Here is a 22,872-nt window from a genome sequence, read left to right as displayed (position 1 = left end):
ACTGTTAAAATAATGGATGTGAGTATAACATAACTAATTTGGCAGGCGAAACCCCGAGGACAATCCATCCAGGAAAATTATTTTTTGAGGTCATTCGTATTTCCAATGCTTTGCTATGGGAAAGCTGAATTATTAGGACCCAGATTGCAGTTCCTATGGTTCCACTAGACGTCAACGGACTTTAGAAATTGTTCAATGTTTTTTTTTTTTTAAATGAAGAAGTAGTCGTATTCTTTCTAAGTGTCACTCAGATGGACTCTAGTTTTTTGGTGCGTGTGAATGACTGCGCGCTCCTCGTTGTTTTTCTCCGGTATTGGAAACAGTTTATTCTGTCTAAAATTGTATTGATTATTTACATATTAGGGTACCTGAGGTTGGATTAGAAATGTTGTTTGAAATGTTTGAACCAAGTTTACAGGTTACTTTGTACATTCCTTTGTATGCATGTTGGGCGAGTTGGAACAGGTGTATTTCTGAATCAAACGCACCAAATAAACAAACATTTTTGGGATATAAAGAAGGACTTTATCGAACAAAACGACTATTCATTGTGTAACTGGGACATTTGGGATTGCAAAAAGATGAAGATCTTCAAAGGTAAGCATTTTATTTTATTACTATTTCTGACTTTCGTGATGCATCTGCTTGGTTGGAAAATTATTGTGACGCGCTCCGGTGAGGGCGCGCACTTGGTTATTTATCTCTGGTATTGAAATACACTATTTTCAGTCTTAAATGTTATAATTTATTTACATATTAGGGTACCTGAGGATTGATTAGGAATGTTGCTTGACATGTTTGGACCAAGTTTATTGGTAACGTTTGGGATTAATTTTGTATGCATTTTGAACGAGGGGAAACTGGTGGATTATTGAATGAAGCTCGCCAAATAAACATACTTTTTTTGGGATATAAAGAAGGACTTTATCGAACAAAAGGACCATTTGTTATGTAACAGGGGACCCCTGGGATTGCAGCCAGGTGAAGATCTTCAAAGGTAAGGGATTTATTTTATTGCTATTTCTGACTTTCGCGATGCATCTGCTTGGTTGGAAAATGTTTTTAATGCTTATGTATGCGTGTCGCTGTCCTCAGATAATCGCATGGTGTGCTTTCACCGTAAAGCCTTTTTTAGATCTGACAACGCGGCTGGATTAACAAGAAGTTTATCTTTTAAGTGATGTATGACACTTGTATTTTCATGAATGTTTAATATTACGATTTCTGTCATTTGAATTTGGTGCTCTGCAATTTCACCGGATGTTGTCGAGATGGGTCGCTTGAGGCACGCAGGGCTAGAGGCTCTACAGTGAAATTAGACAATAATCACTAACCAGGACAGTAATGGACAAGGCATATAAATATTAGGGAGAAGCGTGCGTAGCCGAGTGATCATAGGGGTCCAGTGTGTGGTTGGGCTGGCTGGAGACATGGCGATTCAGACAGCTAGCAAGCTAGCAGAAGGGCCTTAGAGGGACGTCGCGACAGAGGAAAGTATGTTTTAGCCAATGCGTGCGGTGACGTCGATAGACCAGTCGTGATGGATTAGTAGGGTTCCGAGTAGCAGAGGGGTCTAAGTCCAATTAGCAAAATGGGTATAGTGGCCCAAGAAATTGGCCGATGGATCTATTCAGCAACAGTCCAATATGCTCTAGACAGCTAGCGGGCCGCGGCTAGCAGGCTAGCAGATGGGCCTTCACGGGACGTCACGACGGAGGGGCCTGTTGGAAAAAAAACCTTGGGCAGATTACCAGTGCAAAAATATAAAATATGCACATGCTAATAGCTGCGTAAATCGGACACCGGACTTCATTCGTACATTAGACCAGTCATCACAACACTGTGTGTATCGGACACCGGACTTCATTCGTACATTAGACCAGTCATCACAACACTGTGTGTATTGGACACCAGACTTCATTCGTACATTAGACCAGTCATCACAACACTGTGTGTATTGGACACCGGACTTTATTCGTACATTAGACCAGTCATCACAACACTGTGTGTATCGGACACCGGACTTCATTCGTACATTAGACCAATCATCACAATGCTGTGTGTGTCAGACACCAGACTTCATTCGTACATTTGACCAGTCATCACAACGCTGTGTGTGTCGCTGTGTGTGTCGGACACCGGACTTCAATCGTACATTCGACCAATCATCACAATGCTGTGTGTGTGTGTGTGTGCTTGTGCGTGTGTGTATGTTAAACATAGCACAGTGCAGCTAATCTCAGTGACTGCACCGCAGGCCTCAGTATAACACCAGCTGTTCATACTGAAGCCTTACTATTTAACACAATCTGAACATCATATTACCAGTCCAATCTAAGGCTATTCATCAAACTTCCCAGATGAGGGATTGTTTGATTAAAATCAGATTAGTGAGTTGGGGGTGTATATGTTTTCATCAGATGTTTCTGGAACACTAAAAAATAAGTTTGTGTCCTGTGATAAATAACTGTGTAAGTAACAAATAAAAAATGTAATTGATTGATGGATGGTTAATTGGTTAATTGCTTAATGGTTCCCTAGTTGATAAGAGGACTAAGAGGCGCGTGTCTCACCATGAGAGGAAGCAACACGACTTCTCCATCTTTAACCTGACAGAGAACGAAATGAAGGTGAAGATGTCTCCTCAACTGCTGCTTGCTACACACCGCTTCCTGGCCACAGGTAGGACCTCTGTGTGGAGGGATGTGTTTGTGTGTGTGTACGTGCATCTGTGCGTGCACTCACATGTTACAATTTTTTCTATTCACCCACTATTTCTTTCTTTCTTTCTTTTTTCTTTTTCTTTCTTTCTTTCTTTCTTTCTTTCTTTCTTTCTTTCTTTCTTTCTTTCTTTCTTTCTTTCTTTCTTTCTTTCTTTCTAGAAGTGGAGCCCTTCAGGCCATGTCATCTCTCAGAGAAGATTCTCCTTCGTCTGATCAAACACCCCAGTGTCGTTCAGGAACTAAAGTTTGACAGAAAGAACAAACAAGCACCACAGCACTTCCTGTATATGAGGAACAAACCTGTCGACTACTTTGTCCTGGTTCTACAGGTACACACCATAGACACTGATACTACACTGTCCTGGTTCTACAGGTACACACCATAGACACTGATACTACACTGTCCTGGTTCTACAGGTACACACCATAGACACTGATACTACACTGTCCTGGTTCTACAGGTACACACCATAGACACTGATACTACACTGTCCTGGTTCTACAGGTACACACCATAGACACTGATACTACACTGTCCTGGTTCTACAGGTACACACCATAGACACTGATACTACACTGTCCTGGTTCTACAGGTACACACCATAGACACTGATACTACACTGTCCTGGTTCTACAGGTACACACCATAGACACTGATACTACACTGTCCTGGTTCTACAGGTACACACCATAGACACTGATACTACACTGTCCTGGTTCTACAGGTACACACCATAGACACTGATACTACACTGTCCTGGTTCTACAGGTACACACCATACACACTGATACTACACTGTCCTGGTTCTACAGGTACACACCATACACACTGATACTACACTGTCCTGGTTCTACAGGTACACACCATACACACTGATACTACACTGTCCTGGTTCTACAGGTACACACCATAGACACTGATACTACACTGTCCTGGTTCTACAGGTACACACCATAGACACTGATACTACACTGTCCTGGTTCTACAGGTACACACCATAGACACTGATACTACACTGTCCTGGTTCTACAGGTACACACCATAGACACTGATACTACACTGTCCTGGTTCTACAGGTACACACCATAGACACTGATACTACACTGTCCTGGTTCTACAGGTACACACCATACACACTGATGCTACACTGTCCTGGTTCTACAGGTACACACCATAGACACTGATACTACACTGTCCTGGTTCTACAGGTACACACCATAGACACTGATACTACACTGTCCTGGTTCTACAGGTACACACCATAGACACTGATACTACACTGTCCTGGTTCTACAGGTACACACCATACACACTGATACTACACTGTCCTGGTTCTACAGGTACACACCATAGACACTGATACTACACTGTCCTGGTTCTACAGGTACACACCATAGACACTGATACTACACTGTCCTGGTTCTACAGGTACACACCATAGACACTGATACTACACTGTCCTGGTTCTACAGGTACACACCATACACACTGATACTACACTGTCCTGGTTCTACAGGTACACACCATACACACTGATACTACACTGTCCTGGTTCTACAGGTACACACCATACACACTGATACTACACTGTCCTGGTTCTACAGGTACACACCATAGACACTGATACTACACTGTCCTGGTTCTACAGGTACACACCATAGACACTGATACTACACTGTCCTGGTTCTACAGGTACACACCATAGACACTGATACTACACTGTCCTGGTTCTACAGGTACACACCATAGACACTGATGCTACACTGTCCTGGTTCTACAGGTACACACCATAGACACTGATACTACACTGTCCTGGTTCTACAGGTACACACCATACACACTGATACTACACTGTCCTGGTTCTACAGGTACACACCATAGACACTGATACTACACTGTCCTGGTTCTACAGGTACACACCATAGACACTGATACTACACTGTCCTGGTTCTACAGGTACACACCATAGACACTGATACTACACTGTCCTGGTTCTACAGGTACACACCATAGACACTGATACTACACTGTCCTGGTTCTACAGGTACACACCATAGACACTGATACTACACTGTCCTGGTTCTACAGGTACACACCATACACACTGATACTACACTGTCCTGGTTCTACAGGTACACACCATACACACTGATACTACACTGTCCTGGTTCTACAGGTACACACCATAGACACTGATACTACACTGTCCTGGTTCTACAGGTACACACCATAGACACTGATGCTACACTGTCCTGGTTCTACAGGTACACACCATAGACACTGATGCTACACTGTCCTGGTTCTACAGGTACACACCATAGACACTGATACTACACTGTCCTGGTTCTACAGGTACACACCATAGACACTGATACTACACTGTCCTGGTTCTACAGGTACACACCATAGACACTGATACTACACTGTCCTGGTTCTACAGGTACACACCATAGACACTGATACTACACTGTCCTGGTTCTACAGGTACACACCATAGACACTGATACTACACTGTCCTGGTTCTACAGGTACACACCATAGACACTGATACTACACTGTCCTGGTTCTACAGGTACACACCATAGACACTGATACTACACTGTCCTGGTTCTACAGGTACACACCATAGACACTGATACTACACTGTCCTGGTTCTACAGGTACACACCATAGACACTGATGCTACACTGTCCTGGTTCTACAGGTACACACCATAGACACTGATACTACACTGTCCTGGTTCTACAGGTACACACCATAGACACTGATACTACACTGTCCTGGTTCTACAGGTACACACCATAGACACTGATACTACACTGTCCTGGTTCTACAGGTACACACCATAGACACTGATACTACACTGTCCTGGTTCTACAGGTACACACCATAGACACTGATACTACACTGTCCTGGTTCTACAGGTACACACCATAGACACTGATACTACACTGTCCTGGTTCTACAGGTACACACCATAGACACTGATACTACACTGTCCTGGTTCTACAGGTACACACCATAGACACTGATACTACACTGTCCTGGTTCTACAGGTACACACCATACACACTGATACTACACTGTCCTGGTTCTACAGGTACACGCCATACACACTGATGCTATACTGTCCTGTTTCTAGTATGATCAAATACACAGCCCAAAACAAGTACTTTTATGAGTATTTAATTGTTATTAAAATTACATAAAATGAAATAAAAATAGTTAACTAGAGTATTTGAGCATATTTTCTAATATTTACACTACTGTTCAAAAGTTTGGGGTCACTTAGAAATGTCCTTGTTTCGGAAAGAAAAGCACATTTTTAGTCCATTAAAAGAACATCAAATTGATCAGAAATACAGTGTAGACATTTTTAATGTTGTAAATTACTATTGTAGCTGGAAACAGCAGATTTCTTATGGAATATCTACATAGGCATACAGAGGCCCATTATTAGCAACCATCACTCCTGTGTTCCAATGGCATGTTGTGTTAGCTAATCCAAGTTTATCATTTTAAAAGGCTAATTGATCATTAGAAAACCCTTTTGCAATTATGTTAGCACAGCTGAAAACTGTCGTCCTGATTAAAGAAGCAATAAGACTGGCCTTCTTTAGACTAGGTGAGCATCCCAGAGTTGCCTCTTCACTGTTGACGTTGAGACTGGTGTTTTGCAGGTACTATTTAATGAAGCTGCCAGTTGAGGACTTGTGAAGCGTCTGTTTCTCAAACTAGACACACTAATGTGCTTGTCCTCTTGCTCAGTTGTGCACCGGGGCCTCCCACTCCTCTTTCTATTCTGGTTAGAGACAGTTTGCGCTGTTCTGTGAAGGGAGTAGTACACACCATTGTACGAGATCTTCAGTTTCTTGGCAATTTCTCGCATGGAATAGCCTTCATTTCTCACAACAAGAATAGACTGACGAGTTTCAGAAGAAAGTACTTTGTTTTTAGCCATTTTGAGCATGTAATCAAACCAACAAATGCTGATGCTCCAGATACTCAACTAGTCTAAAGAAGGTCAGTTTTATTGCTTCTTTAATCAGGACAACAGTTTTCAGCTGTGCTAAAGAGTCATTTACAACATTAACAATGTATTTCTGATCATTTTGATGTTATTTTAATGGGCAAAGAATGACCTTTTCTGTCAAAAACAAGGACATTTCTAAGTGACCCCAAACTTTTGAACGGTAGTGTATTTCAAATACCATTCTCAAATAGATATCTGAATACTTACTTTGAAGGTATGTGAAAGTAATTGAGATATTTGAAATAGTATTTGAACCCAGGACTGCACACCATAGACACTGATACTACACTGTTCTGGATCTACATATACACACCATGTACATTGACACTACACTGTCCTGGTTCTACAGATACACAGCTAGGGTTGGAAAACTACTGGTTATTTTTAAAAGTTATGTATTGGAAATCTATGGAAACTGTCATTGCAGGGTAAAGTGGAGGTGGAGATTGGTAAGGAGGCTCTTCGTTTTGAGAACGGAGCTTTCTCCTACTATGGCATGCCAGCCCTCATACCACCACTACCTATAGGTAAATAACCCACGGCCCCAACGACACACAATGGGATATTAACGGGTGTTAGTGATTATGATGTTGTTGATGATAATGATGATGATGACGGTGATGATGATGGTGATGAAGAGGATTTATTGTACTCGAAAAAATACGTTCTTACCCCAGCTTTCCCTGTTCTAAATGCTACACTGCTTTTCTATGTTACAGTGCATTCAGAAAGTCTTCACACCCCTTCACCTTTTCCACATTCCACACAGCCTGAATTTAAAATGGATTCGATTGAGATTTTGTGTCACTGGCCTACACACAATACCCCATAATGTCAAAGTGGAATTATGCTTTTAGACCTTTTTTACAAATTAATGAAATATGAAAAGTTGAAATGTCTTGGCAATGTTCCCTCTGAACTGTGCGCGTGCGGTGGGAATGCCGCGCAGAAATATCAGCCCACAGAGAGAAAGACGAGATTGAACTTCACTCAACTTTCTAGAGCAGTGGTCGCCAACCTGTCAATCGCAATTGACTGGTCGATCTCCAAGAATTCCTAGTCAATCGGCAAATATTTCTGTTAAAAAAACAACGATAAAGTCTCGGGTGAACTGCTGCCATTTTGAACTATTTCATGTGTCTGAAGGTAAACTCTGCCTTCCCAGCAGGCCCAGAGAGCAAATAAAGTGCACTATAGGCCTACCGCTCGCCAATCAGACAGCTCAGATTAACGTGTCTGCGGTAAGGTAGCAGGCATACAAGAAAGCTACAGCAAAGTAGATACTGTGAGATTTCAAAATGTTTAAAACCATGACTAGAGAGAGTGACTGTCAACGAATACAGCAAAGATAAGTTCGTACTCAGCACTGTCAACACTGTGTTCAACACTTTTATAAGCCATAAAATGTGTTTTCTTCCTATTTCCACTCAGCGCTACAACAAGCACTGCAGAAGTAATGTATGAGTAGGAAAGTGTATCTATAGGTTTGCGTTGTTATTTATTATCAAGGAATATTTCACTTTCTCTGTTTATAGGAGTAACAACATTAATTTGTGCATGAGGCAGAAATAATGTGGTGTAACTCGAGTTTCGCCATCAGCTGGGAGACGGGGTCCCTTTTGGTCAGTGTCAGTGGAGGAAAGGGAGAGCGGAGGGATGTTTAGAGATGGACCCTCAGTCTGTTGCTCTCCTCTTCGCTGAGACTGACCATCAGATGCAGGCACTATCAGCCCAGTAAAATAAAAAGCAAATTATTTAAATGTATGCCCACTCAGTTGTGCTTCACAAGTAATACAACAACGGATCTATTACCAGTGTGATCATATAGCCTACCTAAATATAATTGTTTTAAATGTCCCGAACAACAATGTATTGGCAGTGCAGTTCAAGCAAAGCCGATATGCGGTGGTAATGTATTGGGCCTATAGCTTACTGCACAAACCTCATTGCTACAATAGTGTTTTTAATTGTTGCATAGGCTTATGTTTTTTAAGTCATGTTAAAAAAACATCTGAGCGGTAGATCTCGGCTTGATTCAGAAAAGGTTGGTGACCACTGTTCTAGAGTTTTCCCTGTTAACACTATCAATATTTCCCTTTACTGTGGCAATTGTGATTGAATCAACGCAATATTAGCCACTTTCAACGCAGCATACCGAAACAAAACGAACTATGTAAAATATTTTGTTGTAGGCAGAACACATCGGAGTAGGATTGTATTGCATTGACACGCACTAGCCCATACTCTACTCTACACAGACCGGTGCGGCAAAAATAATCAGAGCTGCAGTAGGCTGATATGCAAATAGACCATTGCCATACATGGATATGCACCATTTACTTCGAGCTGGACTGTGTTTACAGCATGAGCGGTCGTGAATAGATGCCCTTGTTTTGAGATCAAAGTAAAGTGGTTTCTTGCATCAAACAACACAACAAGATTTTCAGTCACCTCCTTGTCTGAAGGACAAGTGGATAAACAGGTTCATGTCAAGCACTGCATGTTGTTTTGATGGAATGTAGGCCTACATTGAACACGACACATTGGCTGCTACTGTAGGCTGAATGATAGAACAGCTATTTCCTTGTTAAAATGTTATGGGATGCATTTTCTCCATTTTTGTTGATGGTAGGCCACTCTTGTAGGCCTACAGTGCATTCGGAAAGTATTCAGACCCGTTCACTTTTCCCACATTTTGTTACATTACAGCCTTATTCTAAAATTTATTCAATTACATGTTTTCCTTATCAATCTACACACAATATCCCAAAATGACAAAGCAAAAACTGTTTTTCAGAAATGTTAGCAAATTTATTAAAAATACCTTATTTACATAAGTATTCAGACCTTTTACTATGAGACTCAAAATTCAGCTCAGGTGCATCCTGTTTCCATTGATCATCCATTGATATGTTTCTACAACTTGATTGGATTCCAGGTGTGGTAAATTCAACTAAATGGACATGATTTGGAAAGGCACACATCTGTCTGTATAAGGTCCCACAGTTGACAGTGCATGCCAGAGCAAAAACCAAGCCATGAGGTCGAAGGAATTGTTTGATCTGGGGAAGTGTACCAAAACATTTCTGCAGCATTGAAGGTCCCCCAAGAACACAGTGGCCTCCATCATTCTTAAATGGAAGAAGTTTGAAACCACCAACACTCTTCCTAGAGCTGGACATCCGGCCAGACTGAGCAATCAGGGGAGAAGGGCCTTGGTCAGGGAGGTGACCAAGAACCCGATGGTCACTCAGACAGAGCTCCAGAGTTCCTCTGTTGGAGATGGGAGAACCTTCCAGAAGGACAACAGTCTCTGCAGCACTCCACCACTCAGGTCTTTATGGTTGAGCGGCCAGACAGAAGCCACTCCTCAGTAAAAGTGACATGACAGCCCACTTGGAGTTTGCCAAAAGGCATCTAAAGGACTCCCAGACCATGAGAAACAAGATTCTCTGGTCTGATGAAACCAAGATTGAACTCCTTGGCCTGAATGCCAAGTGTCACGTCTGGAGTAAACCAGGCACCACTCATCACCTGGCCAAAACCATCCCTACGGTGAAGCATGGTGGTGGCAGCATCATGCAGCGAGATGTTTTTCAGCGGCAGGGACTGGGAGACTAGTCAGGATCGGGGGAAAGATGAACGAAGCAAAGTACAGAGAGATCCTTGATGTGAACCTGCTCCAGAGCGCTCAGGACCTCAGACTGGGGGCGAAGATTCACCCTCCAATAGGACAATAACCCCAAGCACACAGCCAAGACAACAGAGGAGTGGCAATGCAGGACTGGCTTTGGGACACGTTTCTGAATGTCCTTGAGTGGCCAGAGGCCGGATTTTAACCCGATCGAACATCTCTGAAAATAACAGTGCAGTGATGCTCCCCATCCAACCTGACAGATCTTGAGAGGATCTGCAGAGCAGAATGGGAGGAACTCCCCAAATACAGGTGTGCCAAGCTTGTAGCGTCATACCCAAGAAGACTCGAGGCTGAAATCACTGCCAAAGGTGCTTCAACAAAGTACTGAGTAAACGGTCTGAAAATGTAAATGTAAATGTTATTTTTCAGAAGTAAAAAAAAAAAGAAAAATTGTAAAAATTTCTAAAAACCTATTTTTGCTTTGTCAATTAGGCTGTAACGTAACAAAATGTGGGAAAAATGAAGATGTCTGAATACTTTCCGAATGCACTGTACATTACGATCAAATAGCCACAGTAACCTACAAAAACATTTGAGGGAACAGTCAATAAGTATTCAGCCTCTTTGTTATGGCAAGCCTAAAGGAGTAAGAATTTGCATCAATACACCCAGTCACTACAAAGATACAGGCGTCTTTCCTAATTCAGTAGCAGGAGAGGAAGGAAACCGTTCAGGGATTTCACCATGAGGCCAATGGTGACTTTAAAACAGTTACAGAGTTTAATGGCTGTGATGGTAGAACAGGATGACTCAACAAAATTGTAGTTACTCCACAATACTAACCTAAATGACAGAGTGACAAATAGGGAAGCCTGTACAGAATAAAAATATTCAAAACATGTGTCCTGTAAGGCACTAAAGTAATACTGCAAAATAATGTGGCAAATAAATTAACGTTATGTCCTGAATACAAAGCGTTATGTTTGGGGAAAATCCAACACAACACATCACTGAGTACCCCTATTCATTTCAAGTATGGTGGTGGCTGCATCATGTTATGAGTATGCTTGTCATCGGCAAACACTAGGGAGTTTTTTAGGATAAAAAGAAACAGAATAGATCTAAGCCCAGGCGAAATCTTAGAGGAAAACCTGGTTCAGTCTGCTCTCCAACAGACACGGGGAGACAAATCCACCTGTCAGCAGGACAATAACCTAACACAAAGCCAAATATACATTGGAGTTGCTTACCAAGACGACATTGTATGTTCCTGAGTGGCAAATCTATGGCAAGACTTGAAAATGGCTGTCTAGACATTCTGTTTCTTTTTATCCTAAAAAACTCCCTAGTCCTTGCCGATGACAAGCATACTCATAACACGATGCAGCCACCACCATACTTGAAGAATTTTCAAAAGAATAAGGTGCAAATATTCTACAATCCAGTGCAAAGTTCTTAGAGACTTACCCAGAAGAGACTCACAGCTGTAATCACTGCCAAAGGTGATTCTAACATGTATTGACTCAGGGGGTTGAATACTTATCTAATCAAAATATATTAGAGTGGAAAAAGTAAAGGGCTGTGAATACTTTCTAAAGGCACTGTATGTGTGTGCAAAATCCACTATTCATTTTCTTTTGAATCTGTGGGAGAAGCTGCAGTGGAAACTATGTAACTCCAGCAATTAAAGCTGTTTAAAGAAAATTGTTTAGTGGAAAGACATGTCCTGACCTGTGTGATATAACACACTGATAAGCAGACACAAGAGGACCAGCCCAGTGACGTGCACGTGAGCGAGCGTTTGTGTCTGTGTGTGTGTGTATGTCAGGGGTGGGCAGCATTTTTTGGTTATTGGGTCATATCGGGATTTTGAAATTCAACACAGAGTTTTTGGGGACTGATTTATTTGTCAAAATCAGGGTTGGGGAATAACTGTTTACATGGAATCAGTTACATGTTATCTGACTACAAAAAAATTAGCTGTAATCAGTTACTATGTTACCAGAAAAAATACTGTAATGAGGTTACAGATACTTCTGAAAAACTAGATGATTACTTCCTGGATTACTTCTGAAAGGATATTTGCAAGAAGAAAAAATAATTATGATACCTTTCTGTTTTTCTCAATGACATTCAATTCAGCATTGAAAAATGGCGCAAGTTCAAGTATCCACCTGAGCGAGTCTGACCACAAGTCAGAGACCACTATGATGACACAACAAATGTGTTTGATAGATAATTTTTGTCTTGTTCTAATGCATTTTAAGGGAAAAATAATCAGATTACGTTACTGAGTTTGGGTAATCCAAAAGTTACGTTACTGATAAAAATGTTGTACAGGTAACTAGTAACTGTAACAGATTACATTTAGAAAGTAATCTACCCAACCCGAGTAAAAATCTATTTGTGGGCCAGAAAAATAAATACTAAATACTTTCTATCTAGTTTTAGACACTCAAGTGTGGTCTGGAGCATTTTTTACCCGAAATAATCATCAGAAACAGAGACAGAATCTAATCAAACTCATCTTCAGTCAACAGGTTTGGTTCTGGTAGCAGTGGGTTGAACCAGTCAGAGTCTGTCTTATCAGGAGGCAGTGTGGGTCAGCTGAGTATAGGAGGGGGAGCAGTCTACCTACCTGACTTCTCTGTCAGACAACTCACTGACCTACAGATTATAAAGGTATACACCCACACACATATACACACACAAATTTAAAATACCCCTAAACTCCTAACTACCCAGATCCCATACCGCTACTAATTTCCATTTCCCTTTGAAATGTCTTAATCCCACTTATTTTGACTGAACACAGACACATCCTCTCTCCCTCTCCCTCCATCCTTCTCTCTCTCTCTCCTTCCTTCCCTCCCTCCCTCTTTTTCCTTTTAATGTCTGTTTTAGCTTTAATCATTGGTGATAAATGAGCTCCATTTTCAGTATGAATAATTTAGACTTAAAGTGATGGATGTACATCCTAAATACACACTCCCTCATATCCCCCAAGGTCATTAATATAGTTCCAGGAAGAAGGTTGCTAGCACACACACTCTGTAACTTTTATGTTTACATAGATAAACAGCTTGGTGGTGTGTGTGCATCTGTGCATGTGTGTGCGTGTGTATTTGCCTTGTTTGTCGATGATTTTGTGTTGATGCTGTTTTTGTGGTGTGTGTTGATGATTTTGTGTTGATACTTTATTTTCTGTGTGTGTTGATGATTTTGTGTTGATACTGTATTTTCTGTGTGTGTTGATGATTTTGTGTTGATACTGTATTTTCTGTGTGTGTTGATGATTTTGTGTTGATACTGTATTTTCTGTGTGTGTTGATGATTTTGTGTTGATACTGTATTTTCTGTGTGTGTTGATGATTTTGTGTTGATACTGTATTTTCTGTGTGTGTTGATGATTTTGTGTTGATACTGTATTTTCTGTGTGTGTTGATGATTTTGTGTTGATACTGTATTTTCTTTGTGTGTTGATGATTCTATGTTGATACTGTATTTTCTGTGTGTGTTGATGATTTGGTGTTGATACTGTATTTTCTGTGTGTGTTGATGATTTTGTGTTGATACTGTATTTTCTTTGTGTGTTGATGATTCTGTGTTGATACTGTATTTGCGGTGTGTGTTGATGATTTTGTGTTGATACTGTATTAGCGGTGTGTGTTGATGATTTTGTGTTGATACTGTATTTTCTGTGTGTGTTGATACTGTATTTTCTGTGTGTGTTGATGATTTTGTGTTGATACTGTATTTTCTGTGTGTGTTGATGATTTTGTGTTGATACTGTATTTTATGTGTGTGTTGATACTGTATTTTCTGTGTGTGTTGATGATTTTGTGTTGATACTGTATTTTCTGTGTTTGTTGATGATTTTGTGTTGATACTGTATTTTCTGTGTGTGTTGATGATTTTGTGTTGATACTGTATTTTCTGTGTGTGTTGATGATTTTGTGTTGATACTGTATTTTCTGTGTGTGTTGATGATTTGGTGTTGATACTGTATTTTCTGTGTGTGTTGATGATTTTGTGTTGATACTGTATTTTCTTTGTGTGTTGATGATTCTGTGTTGATACTGTATTTGAGGTGTGTGTTGATGATTTTGTGTTGATACTGTATTAGCGGTGTGTTGATGATTTTGTGTCGATACTGTATGTTCTGTGTGTGTTGATGATTCTGTGTTGATACTGTATTTGCGGTGTGTGTTGATGATTTTGTGTTGATACTGTATTTGCGGTGTGTGCTGATGACTTTGTGTTGATACAGTATTTGCGTGTGTGTGTTATTCTTTGTTAGATCTCAAGGAACCACTACCAGAATGCTCTAACAGCCAGTCTTATGGACAGTGTACCCCAGACCCCTGATCCCGACGGGAGACCCATCATCCCTGAGACCCGCTCCCACAGCATCGCCCTGCCCCTGACACACACATACACATACCTCCGACCCGTCCTGGAACAACACACACACACAGAGGACAACACTGGACCACTCACCTCACAGCTCAATGAGAGAAACCGCATCGTCCGTAAGTGGAGTGTTTGTGTGTGTGTGGGTTACATAACCACCGTGGCAAACAGACGGTGTTAAAGAGTCTTTGATATGTTTTTTCCCCATCTTCATTCTGTCAGACACACAGAATAGATGTGATTAGAAGGCTAAAATAGACCGAGTTTGAGGCATAAATAGCTACATTTTGTTGATAATTTGTCAGTATTTACTTCCAAAGGGATATTCATCTGAAATAGACTCTTGCTTCAGTTGAACACACACACCATAGGGTGACATGCCAGACAGTACAGGCCAGATGGTATCTGAAAAATCATGTAAGCTCTGAAACCAATCAGGTTTGGTTTATCTCATAATTCTTGTGAGTATGCATGTATGAACCTCTAACCTGCTCTCCTAAGCCTATGGTCTCTCTCTTTAAATCAGTGGTCTGTCCTCTTGGTTGTTGAGTTAAACCAAGGGGTTGAATTGATCATGATGCAGACATGTGCTGACTAGCCCCTCCCTGCTTCTCAATACCTCACTTTGCAGATAGTGGGACATGGATCTGGTTCTTTCAGATCCACACTTCTATGTACAGAAGGGAGATTTTGAGACTGAAAAGGGGTTACCACCTCATTGAGGTGCAGTCTCTGTCCAGATTGTCACCATGGTACTCTGTCTCCCTCTACAGGCAGTAAGTCAGACGGACAGAGGAGTCCCAGTGATTCAGTGTTTCTACGGATGGATGACATACCCTACATCCAAGAGGACCTACAAAAACACCGTCAGGAAGGCCACCAAGAGGAGCCACTAGAGGAGAGACCGGAAGACCTCCCGGAAGATAGAAAGGAAGACCACCCAGAAGACCGCCTGGAAGACAGGCCCAAAGGCCGTATGAAAGACAGGCTGGAAGACTGTCCGGAAAACCGGTTAATTGAACGCCCAGAAGACCAGCTGGTAGAAATTCCGGAAGACCAGCTGGAAAGCCAAGAAGGGATCGGTGAGGAGAGAAGGGAGAGAGTTGTAAGCTGTTATAGCTGGTATATTCATGAGTGGTAACATTATTTAGTCCTCACAAGTCAAATCAAATCAAATCAAATTTTATTTGTCACATACACATGGTTAGCAGATGTTAATGCGAGTGTAGCGAAATGCTTGTGCTTCTAGTTCCGACAATGCAGTAATAACCATTGTCTAGTTCCGACAATGCAGTAATAACCATTGTCTAGTTCCGACAATGCAGTAATAACCATTGTCTAGTTCCGACAATGCAGTAATCTAGCTAACAATTCCAAAACTACTACCTTATAGACACAAGTGTAAGGGGATAAAGAATATGTACATAAAGATATATGAATGAGTGATGGTACAGAGCGGCATAGGCAAGATACAGTAGATGGTATTGAGTACAGTATATATGAGATGAGTATGTAAACAAAGTGGCATAGTTAAAGTGGCTAGTGATACATGTATTACATAAAGATGCAGTAGATGATATAGAGTACATTGTATATGTATACATATGAGATGAATAATGTAGGGTATGTAAACATTATATTAGGTAGCATTGTTTAAAGTGGCTAGTGATATATTTTACATAATTTCCCATCAATTCTCATTATTAAAGTGGCTGGAGTTGAGTCAGTGTGTTCGCAGCAGCCACTCAATGTTAGTGGTGGCTGTTTAACAGTCTGATGGCCTTGAGATAGAAGCTGTTTTTCAGTCTCTCGGTCCCAGCTTTGATGCACCTGTACTGACCTCGCCTTCTGGATGATAGCGGGGTGAACAGGCAGTGGCTCGGGTGGTTGTTGTCCTTGATGATCTTCATGGCCTTCCTGTGACATCGGGTGGTGTAGGTGTCCTGGAGGGCAGGTAGTTTGCCCCCGTGATGCATTGTGCAGACCTCACTACCCTCTGGAGAGCCTTACGGTTGTGGGCGGAGCAGTTGCCGTACCAGGCGGTGATACAGCCCGACAGGATGCTCTCGATTGTGCATCTGTAGAAGTTTGTGAGTGCTTTTGGTGACAAGCCAAATTTCTTCAGCCTCCTGAGGTTGAAGAGGCGCTGCTGCGCCTTCTTCACGATGCTGTCTGTGTTGGTGGACCAATTCAGTTTGTCTGTGATGTGTATGCCGAGGAACTTAAAACTTACTACCCTCTCCACTACTGTTCCATCGATGTGGATAGGGGGTTGTTCCCTCTGCTGTTTCCTGAAGTCCACAATCATCTCCTTAGTTTTGTTGACGTTGAGTGTGAGGTTATTTTCCTGACACCACACTCCGAGGGCCCTCACCTCCTCCCTGTAGGCCGTCTCGTCGTTGTTGGTAATCAAGCCTACCACTGTTGTGTCGTCCGCAAACTTGATGATTGAGTTGGAGGCGTGCGTCCACAGTCATGGGTGAACAGGGAGTACAGGAGAGGGCTCAGAACGCACCCTTGTGGGGCCCCAGTGTTGAGGATCAGCGGGGTGGAGATGTTGTTACCCACCCTCACCACCTGGGTGTGGCCCGTCAGGAAGTCCAGTACCCAGTTGCACAGGGCGGGGTCGAGACCCAGGGTCTCGAGCTTGATGACGAACTTGGAGGGCACTATGGTGTTAAATGCCGAGCTGTAGTCGATGAACAGCATTCTCACATAGGTATTCCTCTTGTCCAGATGGGTTAGGGCAGTGTGCAGTGTGGTTGAGATTGCATCGTCTGTGGACCTATTTGGGCGGTAAGCAAATTGGAGTGGGTCTAGGGTGTCAGGTAGGGTGGAGGTGATATGGTCCTTGACTAGTCTCTCAAAGCACTTCATGATGACGGAAGTGAGTGCTACGGGGCGGTAGTCGTTTAGCTCAGTTACCTTAGCTTTCTTGGGAACAGGAACAATGGTGGCCCTCTTGAAGCATGTGGGAACAACAGACTGGGATGGGGATTGATTGAATATATCCATAAACACAACAGCCAGCTGGTCTGCGCATGCTCTGAGGGCGCGGCTGGGGATGCCGTCTGGGCCTGCAGCCTTGCGAGGGTTAACACGTTTAAATGTTTTCCTCACGTCGGCTGCAGTGAAGGAGAGTCCGCATGTTTTGTTGCAGGCCGTGTCAGTGGCACTGTATTGTCCTCAAAGCGGGCAAAAAAGTTATTTAGTCTGCCTGGGAGCAAGACATCCTGGTCCGTGACGGGGCTGGTTTTCTTTTTGTAATCCGTGATTGACTGTAGACCCTGCCACATACCTCTTGTGTCTGAGCCGTTGAATTGAGATTCTACTTTGTCTCTATACTGACGCTTAGCTTGTTTGATTGCCTTGCGGAGTCTAGTGAAGTATAAAAAAAAAAATCCTCCCATGGAAACATAGCCAAGAACAGTGCCTTGGCCATGGTTTGCATAATTAATAGTATTTATTTATAGTCTTGTAGGTTGCAGCTCTTCTCATTTCTCTACTCCCCCTCCCCCTCTCTCGCTCTCTCTCACCCACACACTCTCTCTTGCCAACTCTTTTAATCCCTTGCCCACTTTCGCTCTCATTCACTCTCATCCTCTCACTCTCCCACCTAGATGCTGTTCCTGTGGAGTTAGATATCATCTGTTCTCTATCTGGCTCAGAGGAGACACTGGGGAAGAAGCTGCTACGTAAACTGAGTGAGTGATTCATCTAGGATCAGCTTTTCCTCCCCACATTCTACATTTGACCATAGATCAGTATACATTCTTCTTCTAATTCTGCCCAACTGCTATTCTATGTTTAAATTGTAAATTAAAAGGTTATTTGTCATATGCAGAGATTGTTTGTATATGTTCGTGTTCTTATCTTTTATTATTTATTATTGTTGTTGCATTGTTGAGAAGGAACCTGCAAGTAAGCATTTCATTGGACGGTGTATACCGTATGTATCCTGTACATACGACTAATCGTAAAACTTGAAGTTGAAACTTGAACTTGACACGTGTCCTATCCTTCCAGGTAACAAGAAGAGGAAAAAGTCCCGGGATGGGGAGAAGAGTGTGGAGGAAGGTTTGGAGCAGCCATCGGTGACCACCTAGCACACTGCCAGGTAGAAACAGCAGGGAAGACCTAGCATAGAGAAAGATAGGGAATAGACTGGCTCTGTTTCTCTCTCACTTCCCACTGGGAACTAGAGTTAGAGTTTTGGTATGGACCAGACTCTAGTACTTGTCAATAGATGTCGAGAACCTCAAGATCTCTCTCTGAACGGTCCACTCCCCAGACCCAACCCCCCCCCCCCCCCCCCCCCCCCCCCCTGGATACCCTCTGTCCACTCCCCAGACCCAACCCTAACCCTAGATACCCTCTGTCCCCTCCCCACCCCAGACCCAACCCTAACCCTAGATACCCTCTGTCCACTCCCCAGACCCAACCCTAACCCTGGATACCCTCTGTCCACTCCCGAGACCCAACCCTAACCCTGTATACCCTCTGTCCACTCCCCAGACCAAACCCTACCCCTGTATACCCTCTGTCCACTCCCCAGACCCAACCCTACCCCTGTATACCCTCTGTCCACTCCCCAGACCCAACCCTAACCCTGCATACCCTCTGTCCACTCCCCAGACCCAACCCTAACCCTAGATACCCTCTGTCCACTCCCAAGACCCAACTCTACCCCTGTATACCCTCTGTCCACTCCCCAGACCCAACCCTACCCCTGTATACCCTCTGTCCACTCCCCAGACCCAACCCTACCCCTGTATACCCTCTGTCCACTCCCCAGACCCAACCCTAACCCTGCATACCCTCTGTCCACTCCCCAGACCCAACCCTACCCCTGTATACCCTCTGTCCACTCCCCAGACCCAACCCTACCCCTGTATACCCTCTGTCCACTCCCCAGACCCAACTCTACCCCTGTATACCCTCTGTCCACTCCCCAGACCCAACCCTACCCCTGTATACCCTCTGTCCACTCCCCAGACCCAACCCTACCCCTGTATACCCTCTGTCCACTCCCCAGACCCAACCCTACCCCTGTATACCCTCTGTCCACTCCCCAGACCCAACCCTACCCCTGTATACCCTCTGTCCACTCCCCAGACCCAACCCTACCCCTGTATACCCTCTGTCCACTCCCCAGACCCAACTCTACCCCTGTATACCCTCTGTCCACTCCCCAGACCCAACTCTACCCCTGTATACCCTCTGTCCACTCCCCAGACCCAACCGTAAGAAATCTGAACGCACTAGCAACACAAAGTTTATGTAATTATACTTTCCTGAAGATATATTGACTCACATTCCTACCTGCAAAAGGACCGACCACATTGACAAGCGGTAAAGTTAAAATATAATTTTATTCAACATTCTGGCTTGTAGAGGTTGTGAGAGGAAACTTTCCAGAACCAAACGCTCATTTATGCCCGATGTAGAATTCAATGAAATTCAACGTTGTGTTTCCAGGCTGGCTGGGTAACAGACTACGGAAACATTATGACTTTAAATAACTTTACTGTATGTTTCTGTTGAGTTACCTTTCAGCCACCACTCTCTACTGTGCTAGTGGAGTCTGAAGAGGAAGAAGAAGAATACACTAAATGAAGAGAAAAATAAGAGGGAAATAGCAAGTCTAGATCTGAGCCATCTTCTAAATCTTTTATATTGCTCAACCAAGAAGACAACAATTTCTGTCTTCTACCATCAGATGATCGTTTCTTATTACCAAGTGCTTTCTGCACAGGGAACTGTCCTTATCATAGAATAGAGTACTTCTATCAGTCAATCAACTGTGGTTGATAGGAGTCCTGCCATATAAATGCCATCCACACTGCCAGTGTTCTGATGACACATAAGGAAGAAACAGCCAACACACACCAGCCGTGAGAACAAGCACAATGTCTACAACCACAGGGACTTTATGCTGATTTAAAGGAGTCTGTCATTTCTTAGTCCCATGTGGCAACCGGAGGATTTTTTTTAATGCACAAACAGTCTTGTCTCAAGCAAAAACACCACACACACACACACACACACACACACACACGTGTACACGCACGCACACGCACACACACACACACACACACATTCATTCATTTAGTTCCATTGAAGTCAATTGACTCCCAGTCAATACTTTTTACCAGATTTTGAAAAGCCATATAATAACTAACATACCTGCCAGCAAGAAGAAGGGATATGCAATATTCACAATCCCAAGAATGTAGGTTGCGTGTTACCTAGATTGGAACAGGTATTTTATTATGATTAGATAATATGATGATTTGACATATTTATGATGATTGGATGATATTTGATCATTTGATTTATAATATGGTGATTAATTGGTAACCTGTAATGAATAGGTTGTTTAACAGCGTTCTAATAGTTTGAGTAGTTTCAGTTTGTGACAAAACCAGCAGGTATAGTGTAGAGAATCATTGTACCATCTAAACCGCTTTGAGATATTTTTTCCATACCAAATATATTTCATGTTCAGCTGTTTGAAGCTGGTGTACAAAAGCCAATGTAAAAGATGCACAAACAAAATGATGTATAATAATATGATGATTAATTGGTCATCTGTAATGAATAGGTTGTTTTAACAGCATGTACCTAGAACAACTCCTGCCTGCCATATCATTTCCTTTATCATCATAATATAGACACACACACACACGCACGCACGCACGCACACACACACACACACTAAATGTGCCATCTCCATATCACCATGACATAAAGCAGTCACCATAAGTGTGACATTGCAGTAGGTAACAGTTGTAACACCCTATCTGTGTATAGCCCCATGATGAAGTGAAGTGTTACTCCCACATGCATGCTATTACTACAGATGCAAACACAACAGGTTAACTATTCTCTTTGAAGAGACCCCTCCAGGGACACACAAGGGCATAGGAACACAGGGGGCTGGGGGCTAAGCTTCTGGGATGAGAGGCTGCAGATACAGGAGGCTAGGGGTGTTTGGTTTATACAGTGACACAGGAGATGGGTGTATGGAGGGCACTGCTTACTGCTTTCCCAGTAGAATATTTTCCTATTTAAGGACAACGCCTTGGGCTAGGTACTCAGCTTGATGCAGACAGGAGCATGACGCAAACCTGTGATTATGAAAGACCAGGCTGACGTGGAGATGTAGTTTGATGGGAGGTTGTAGTGTATAGAAAACTGATAAGCAATACATAAGCATGAGATACCTGAGTGTAATATTAGGTGACAGCTGCACAGAGTATCAGGACAGTGTAACATGCACAAGGACAGACACCCCTGTAAAGTCAGCCAGGCACCGATTAAAAGATATATACTGTTTTATAGGAATGTATTCCAATGTACACAGGGGTTCATAGGTAGAATTAGAGATGGACAGAGAGAGATTACATTTTATAGTGCCCTTTATGGTATAGGTGGTCAGACAATGGGCTCTGTCCTATTCATCTGTAGCAATAATAATTCCCTAGAACCTGCCTGAGACCATCACTATTCCCTACTGCTATTAGACTGGACTTCGATTGAGTTGCTCTGTATTGCACAATACTGACAGATAACTGATTTACTGAGAGCATAGAGAGGGTGAGTGGGAGGGAAGATGAAAGGTAGTGAAAGAGAGCAGGAGAGAGGAAAGGAGAGGGACAGAAGGGAAAGTGAGCACTGAAGGGAAGGTGGGAGGAGACGTGACGCAGCCTTCCTTGACGCACGCAAAAACACACGCATTCAGTACTGAACTGCTTTACAGAAGGACCTCCCCCCCCCACACACACACACACACAACACACACACACACACACACACACACACACACACACACACACACACACACAGGATCCCTTATGACCTGACAAATACAGTAGCTGAGCTGTTGAAATCAAAGAACCAAGCACTCTCTCAGCCTCATGCTCTCAGAGAACACATTTGGTGAGGGTGACAGAGATACAGTAGATCGTGATAGCTTTTATATAGATTATAAGGGACAGGAGTATATGTAAGGGGACAATTTTATTTTTCCCGGAATGTGCGAATTTAGTAATGTTTTAACAGT

General features: G+C 42.7%; 1 protein-coding gene across 1 annotated transcript in view; it reads left to right on the top strand.

The window, feature by feature from the left end:
* The window catches only part of LOC139381064 (metal transporter CNNM4-like), a 31,020-nt gene extending 11,951 nt beyond the window's left edge, over positions 1-19,069 (top strand). Inside the window, 8 exon segments of the mRNA XM_071124272.1 lie at positions 2,542-2,682; positions 2,883-3,052; positions 7,185-7,284; positions 12,928-13,076; positions 14,695-14,926; positions 15,581-15,889; positions 18,428-18,511; positions 18,834-19,069. Coding sequence (XP_070980373.1) covers positions 2,542-2,682; positions 2,883-3,052; positions 7,185-7,284; positions 12,928-13,076; positions 14,695-14,926; positions 15,581-15,889; positions 18,428-18,511; positions 18,834-18,913 — 1,265 coding nt within the window. The 3' untranslated portion in view covers positions 18,914-19,069.
* The last annotated feature ends 3,803 nt before the right edge of the window (positions 19,070-22,872 follow it).

The sequence above is a fragment of the Oncorhynchus clarkii genome, chromosome 23 (genome assembly GCF_045791955.1).
Source record: "Oncorhynchus clarkii lewisi isolate Uvic-CL-2024 chromosome 23, UVic_Ocla_1.0, whole genome shotgun sequence".
NCBI classification, from domain to species: domain Eukaryota; kingdom Metazoa; phylum Chordata; class Actinopteri; order Salmoniformes; family Salmonidae; genus Oncorhynchus; species Oncorhynchus clarkii.
Note: the sequence above shows the minus strand (reverse complement) of the source record. Positions and strands in the feature narration are given on the sequence as shown.